General features: G+C 59.2%; 1 protein-coding gene across 5 annotated transcripts in view; it reads left to right on the top strand.

Moving 5' to 3' along the window:
- The window catches only part of NCOR2 (nuclear receptor corepressor 2), a 124,620-nt gene that overhangs the window by 68,175 nt on the left and 49,201 nt on the right, over positions 1-7,244 (top strand). For all 5 annotated transcript variants that reach the window (XM_028480324.2, XM_055080609.1, XM_055080608.1 and 2 more), the window contains exon 13: positions 6,769-6,916. In XM_028480324.2, the coding sequence (XP_028336125.1) occupies positions 6,769-6,916 (148 nt within the window). The remainder of the gene's footprint in view (positions 1-6,768; positions 6,917-7,244) is intronic.

Here is a 7,244-nt window from a genome sequence, read left to right as displayed (position 1 = left end):
TTTTTCCCTCTTTCTCTCTCTCTCCCTCCATCCCCCTCTCTTCCCCCTTTTGGGCACAAGCATTGTCACCATTTCAGATCTGGGGAAACTGAGGCTCAGCCAGGCTCATAAACAGCTGACTTGGGGTTTGAACCCACAGTTACATGACCTGAGGATGCATGCTTTTAATCGGCGGGCTGCATATTTCCTTGTAGACACGAAGGTACAAGAGGGGGACGCACAGCTCTCCACCCGCCCCGTTCCCCCTGATTGGGCTGCTTGTGCTGGGTTTAAAGTACGTGCACCCTGTCCTGGGAGGCTGAGTTGCTCCACCACGGAGCCCGCCTTGGTCCAGAGAGGACGAGCAGGCTGCTGAGGTCACACAGCATGGCAGGCGGACCAGGGACAGAGTCACCCTCTTTGAACGCTCCTTGAGCACCGTGCAGAATTTAAGGACATCCCTCCCCAGTTCCCCACCCCCACCCCAAGCATTCTAGGCCGGAGGGGGCCGCTGTGCCATGGCCCTGTGGTCAGGGCTGAGGCTGACCCTCCGGTTTCCTTCAGTCGGGCCCCTGCCTGTGCCCGTTCCCCGTCGTGTCTGGGTAGGCTGTACCTCCTGCCCCTAACCCGCCTGCTGTGCAGCTGGTTCCCGGTGTTCCTTCCTTGAGCTTCAGGCAGGGCCCCCTGAAACACAGGGAGCTCTGCTTTTTTCTAGATTTTTCAGGACTCTGGTTTTGGCAGGGTGGAAGACTCAGTGAGGGCCGAGGCCAAGGAGCTCCTGTCCGTAACACTTGCTAAGATCCCGTAGCGCAGAGAGGATCCAGCTCTGTGATGGTGGTGCTGGCGGTGGTGGTGGTTGGATGGGGGCGGGATGTCGGCCTCTACACACCACCTCACGATTAACTGGGCGTGGGAGTGTGGCCCTGAGCATCACCCCGGAGACAGAAGGATCTTCCTGCTCCCTCCCCTCTCCCTCTGACCTGCCCTCCCTGCCTCTCCCCTCCCACCCGTTCCCCGCTCAGCCCAGCCCAGCCCAGCCCAGCCCAGCCCAGCCGGTGCCCACACACCAGCCCGCTTCGCCCAGGCTGTTGGGTTACAGGTCTCTCCTCTCACAGCCTGCTGGCCCCCACCTCACTTTCCAGGTTTCCTTGGGGCACGGCCCTGCTGCGCCCCTGGGGGCCCCCAAACTTGAGAGGGTGGGTTGGGGAAACAGAGATTCCAGCCAGGTGGATGGTGCAGCTTGGGCTCCAGGACGAAAGTGGAGTCAAGCGCCAGCTTCATGACTTGGCACCTGTGTGACCCCGTGAGCCTCAGTTTCCTCATCTGTAAAGCGGGAGAATGATAGCCTTTACCCCGAGAACTCAGGTGAAGAGCGAATGAGTTACCACTTGTAAAGGACTGAGTGCCTGCCAGAGGGGGGCGCTCCATGGGGGTTAGCTGCTCTAACTACTGGTAGTAGTATCCGTGTCATTATTATTTTATTCTAAAGCCACGGACCCCATTTTCTTCTCAGGGGCATTCAAGGTGCCCTCTTGAGTAATGTGTGCAGAAACAGCCAGGGTGGGGACTGTGGGCCCAAGACACCCAGGTTCAAATCCAAGTTCTGCCACTTCCTAGCTGTGTGACCCTGGGCAAGTGGCTTGTCCTCTCTGTGCCTCGGTTTCCCCACTTCTGAAATGGGGATAATTCCCACCTCAAAGAGCTGTTGTGGGAATGATTCGAGTGAACGGGTGTGAAGTGCTTAGAACTGGGCCTGGCACATCGCGAGTGCTACGAAGAGAGAGCCGTGGTGGCGTCATTGGTAGCAGAGGTGGTGGCATCAGTAGTGATGTGCCATCTGGCGGCTGGGGTGCCGTGTCTCCCTTGGTTGTTAACTGGGTGTAGAGTATGTCTGCTCCTGGATTGCCTGAGCGATTGATTAGTCGATTGATTGATTCACTCACTCACTCATTCAAAGAGGCAGCCGAGCAGGATGGTATGGAGTAGGGCTCTGGGCTAGAGGGTTCACACCCCAGCTCTGTGGCCTCCTGACTGTTGCCCGCAGGTTCGTGGCCTCAGCACTCAGCCTCAGCTGCCTCCTCTGTCAAAGGAGGTAAGACCCAGACCCACTCGTAGGGTTGCTGTGAACGGCAGAGGCTTTCGTATTTGTAAAGGGCCAGCCCCGGCCCTCGATCTGTGCTCAGTCAGTGTTGGGCGTTATCCTCATCACACACTCAGCGAGCCTTTATTGAGCGCCTACTATGTGCCAGGGAAGCAGTGGCAGGTGCCCTGGGTATACGTGTGGGTGGGGTTTCCTGCTGGGCAGAGGAGCTGGGTCTTTCTTCAGTGAACAGTGGGAGCCATTGAAGGTTTGTGAGCTGAGGGGCACCCCAGCGGGGGCCGGGCTCGGGGTGCATTGTGCTGGTCTGAGCAAAATGTAGCCAAAGCTGATAGAGACGGTCGCCCTCCTTGTCCCCAGACTCTGAACATGCTGGTGGCTGGGCGGCATCGCTGGTGGGCCGAGGAGGAGGCGTGAACAGCAGGGGGACCCTGAGGCCCAGGTTGGCCCCTCCCCCAGACCCCTGAGGTCGCCACCATTGACCCCGTCCTCAGGTGAAGATGCTGAGGACAGGAGGGAGACACCACAGAGGGGGTCTGAACCCAAGTCTGTGGGAGCCCCTGGCTTCCCTTCCTGGACCCATACCTGTATTACCGGACGTGGCTCCCACGGAACTCAGCAGAGGCTGGTCCTGCTGGGAAGCAGGGGACCAGAAGGTGGGGGCCGGTGGGCCGTGTTCTGAGGCCAGCAAACAGGGGAGGCTTGCCTGTCACTTGTGGACGAGAAAGGGCTGTTGGGGAGAGTGGGTTGGGTTCTCGTTCCCTGCTGACAGCGAAGGAGTGGACTTAGGTTTGAAGGCTGCGGAGAAAGCTCAGTGAGGGACGGGGGGCCCATCAGCCTGGGTCCATCAGTCCTTACAGTGGCGTGGCCACCCGTGGTGCCTGGGTGAGTTCCCTGTCACTGGAGAAGGCAAGCAGTCCTCACAAGATGCTGTCCCACACGCTCCAGACCCTGGGAGGGAGACAGGTCCTGGTGATTCCTGCTGGCCGGGCCCCGTCTGGAGCTCAGGAAGACACGTCACCCTCGGCCAGTGGAGGAAGCAGTGGGGGAAGCAGAGGGTCAGCGGGTGTCCCCTCCTGCCTTGCACCGGGCCTGCCTGGCCTGAGCGTGGCTACGGGCGACGTCAGCAGGAAGCAGGATCGGGTGGGCAGGCAGAGCGTGTCCCAGAGTTATGTAACATTTGGCACCAGTGACTTCTCCAAGGTTTTCCCTCCCCCTCCTGATGACCGAAGGTTACCCTTTTCTCCCATCTGTGAATCCAGGCTCTCGGGCTCAGCTTCCGTGTTTCTCTGTCTCTGCCCATCTCAGCCCAGGCCCTGCCTTGCCTTGTTTTCCTCTGTTGCCTCTTCCATCTGAGGCTGCACAGGCCTGCAGAGAGAGGTGGTCAGACAGGGAGGTACTTGAACCTGACCTGCATTGAAGTCTGGGCTTCTTGACCCACGAGCTGTGTGATCTTGGGCAAGTGTCTTTGCCTCTCTGGGCCAGCGTCTTTGTCTATCAGGTTCATGCTTCTAAATTAGTAGTTACAGAGTGTCTCTTCTGCGCCAGGCACTGTTCCAGGTGTCTTGGGAATACAGCTGAGAACTGACAAAGATGCCTGCCCTTGAATTAATTCTAGTTCTAGAGACAAATTAACTCACAGATAATTTCAGACTGTGGTCTGAAGATAGATGAGGGATAGTAGTAGAAGGTGATTGATGGGGAACGAGATTAGCTGATTTTGACAGGGTAATCAGGGAAGACCTCACTGAGGAGGTGATGTATGAGCAAAGCCCTGATGGAGGTGGGTACGTGAGTCATGTGGGTGTCTGGGAGAAGGCTGTCCAGCCAGAGAAATGACGAGTGCAAAGGCCCTGTGGCCAGGGCCTTGTAAGCCCATTTGCACAAGAAGGGCAGTGTGTTTGTAACAGACCAAGGAGGGTGAGCAAGTTAGAGAGCTGGGCAGGGTCCAGATCTAGATCTCACTGGACTGTACGGAGTGGAGAAGACTTGGGTTTTATATCAAGAGGTTCTGGGAGCGTCTGGAGAGTTCAAAGTAGGGAGTGGCCTGCTCTGATTCGCAGAGTAGATGTGCGGATCCAGTGAATTAGTAAGTAAAGAATGCTTGGCACATAGTAGGTGCTTCACAGACATCAGCTGTAATTACCAACACTGCTGTCGCCAGCGTCTCCTGTTCCATACACGTGTCCCAATCTTGAGGTTCGGGGCCACGTGTGGAAGGGTTTGGTATGATTCCTAGGACACCAAGTCCCAGCCTCTGAAACCCAGAGCTGGGGGGATTCTGGTGTTGACATCATACTCACCCCACCTGGCCCGAGGTGGCCTGGGCTGCTGGCTCGGAGAGACCTCAGGTTCCCAGCAGGGTGTGCAGCCCAGCAAGGCCCGTAGGAGCCCTCGTTCCCTGCGAGGCTCCGAGCATCCCCCCCACCCCCCGGGCAGCCAGCCCCAGCACTCAAGTGAGTCCTTGTCTGCTAAAAATAGATTGGGGAAGAAGGGGGATCCCTCAGCTGCACCCACAAACCCACAGGCCACACAACTTTCTCATGCCTCCGCGAGCTCCAGCCGGGGGCCCGCTGGGAGAAGCTCGGGGTTTGGGACCGGGCCGCGCCAGCCCCCAGAGGCAGGCGGCTGGTGGAGCTGGGCGTTCCCACCCAGTGGCCCCGTGGACGTTCGGCAGGGTGGGGCTGTGGCCCTGGCCGAGTGCTGGTGACGGAAACCGTGACTAACGGGCAAACAGACATTTCCCTCTTCCTCCCCGAATTCCGAGCGGCTGCACTCCGAGGTCCCCCGCTGGCTCAGGAAGAAGGCAGGACAGGAAGTGAGCCCACTCCCGGGCAGGGGCTGGGGCTTGGGGACCCCTGAGGCTTGCTCCCAGCCCTGCGTGGTGAGGGCCCAGGCTGGGCAGGGCCGGCTGGCGCCTGCAGGTGATGGAGCATCTGCCCGAGAGTGGGCTGTCCTGTGTTCTCCCTCACGTACGGTGATGGTGGCCGGGGGATTGGCGGAGGGGAGGCGCGTTAGTTTCCTGTTTCCTGTAACAAGGCACCACAGACTGGTACAGGAACACATCCTCTTGCAATCCTGGAGGCTAAAAGTCCGAAATCAAGGTGTCGGCAGGGCTACGCTCCTCCGAAGGCTCCAGGGGAGGCTCCCGCCCGCGCTCCCAGCTTCCGGGGGTGGCCTGCAATCCTTGAGTTCCGTGGCTTGTGGACGCATCCCTCCCCTGGGTGCCTCTGGGTCCAAATTTCCCTCTTCTCCTAAGGACACCAGTCATTTTGGATTTAGGGTCCACCCTAATCTAATATGAACTCATCTTAATTACATCTGCAAAGAGCTCATTTCTAAGAAAGGTCACATCCTGAGGTGCTGGTGGGCGTGAACTCTGGGAGGAGCCGAGTCAACCCAGCGTAAGGGGCTTCGCTGGGGGCTGTTGGCAGGTCTGGGAGTGTTTAGGTTCCATCTCCTTCCTCAGGGACCCCACAGGGCTCAGGCTGTGAGCCCTCCCGTCACGCCAGCTGTACTGGGGCGGGTCTCCTCTTAGACAGCAGTCCACTTCCCTGGGGGCCCCTGGTCACCTCGGACCCCCAGCACACTCTGCCTCCGCACATACCCCGGCTCGGCCGACTGTGTGCTCAAGCCCTGGACACTGCCCGTTCCGTCACTCAGTAAGTCGATCGGCACCTTCTGGCTGGCTCAGCATGGGGGTAAAGAGACACCCTTCTGGAACACCCGGCCCAGTGAGGTGCAAAGACGGGAGCCGTCAAGGAGGAGTGATGATGAGCTGGGGGTGGGTGCCTGGCCCCATGCGTGGGGAGCAGGGCTTCTGGGGACTGGGGGAGGCATGGAGGGAAGTGAAGGGCTGCTCAGTGAAGGCCTTCTTTCTGTTCCTTGAACCACCCAGCTGGTTCCACCTCTGGGCCTCTGTACTTGCAGTTCCTTCCACCTGGAGCACTCATCCAGAGCCTTGCCTGGCCAGCTTTTTCTCACGGCTCAGACCTCAGCTCAGATGTCACCTCCTCGGAGAAGCCTTTTCCTTGCCCCGCCCTGGCACTCTCACCCCACCCTGTCTGTCCCCCTCCGCAGCCGCGCCCCCACCTTCCCCGACTAGGTGGCCTGGGGGCAGGGACCCTGTCTACCTCATTCATCGTGTATTCTCAGCCCCTGGGGCAGTACCCGGCACACAAGAGGTGCCCTGTAAAGACTGGTGGGGTGAAATGACGTGCTGCCCAAGCTAGCCTGTCCCCCGGGGCTCCGCTGGGGACAGATGAGGCTGCAAGGAAAAGCTTCATTCATTCATTCTCTCCAGTGTACTGACCATGCCCGGCAGTGTGTCCTCCAGAGGGTGTGGGCGCTGCTCTGGCCAGGACAGCTGGCAGGGCTGGAGCGATCATGGGGGGCCTCCAGGCAGAGGCAGTCCTTCCTCATCTGTTCCGGAAGGATGTCTGGGCAGCCTATAGGCCAGGTTGCGCCCCAGGTGTATCTGGGGCATGATGGAAGAATGAAGCTCTGGGTAAAAATAACCACTGGCGTGTCTGGCCATGCAGTGGGGCGCAAAGGGGGAAGGGCACCCTCAAGACCACATGGCTGGGATCACTGTCCCTTGCAGCTGTGGCAGGCCTCCGGCACCGGAGTCCCCGGGCTGACAGCCCAGGCCCTGGCCCTGGCCCTGGCCCACTGCTATCCCTGTGCCCTAGGAGAAGGAGAGGAACGCACGGAGGAAGAAGAAGAAAGCGCCGGCTGCTGCCAGTGAGGAGGCTGCCTTCCCGCCCGTGGTGGAGGATGAGGAGATGGAGGCGTCAGGCGTGAGCGGGAACGAGGAGGAGATGGCGGAGGAGGCAGAAGGTGAGGGTGGCTGGTGGGAGCTGACCTCTCCCAGAAATGCCTGGGTCCTGCTGAGAAGGAGCCTGCGCTGCCCCAGGAGGAGAGTGTGGTGGTGGTGGTGGTGGTGGTGGTGGTGGTGGTGGTGGTGATGGTGATGATAATGGTGATGGTGATGGTGGTGATGGTGATGATGATGGTGATGATGATGGTGATGATGGTGATGATGGTGATGGGTGGTGATGATGATGATGGGGTGATGATGGTGGTGATGATGGTGGTGATGATGATGATGGTGATATGATGATGGTGGTGATGATGGTGGTGATGATGATGATGGTGATATGATGAT

Source organism: Physeter macrocephalus, chromosome 19 (genome assembly GCF_002837175.3).
Source record: "Physeter macrocephalus isolate SW-GA chromosome 19, ASM283717v5, whole genome shotgun sequence".
NCBI classification, from domain to species: Eukaryota; Metazoa; Chordata; class Mammalia; order Artiodactyla; family Physeteridae; genus Physeter; species Physeter macrocephalus.
This window is presented reverse-complemented; position numbering and strand designations above follow the sequence as displayed.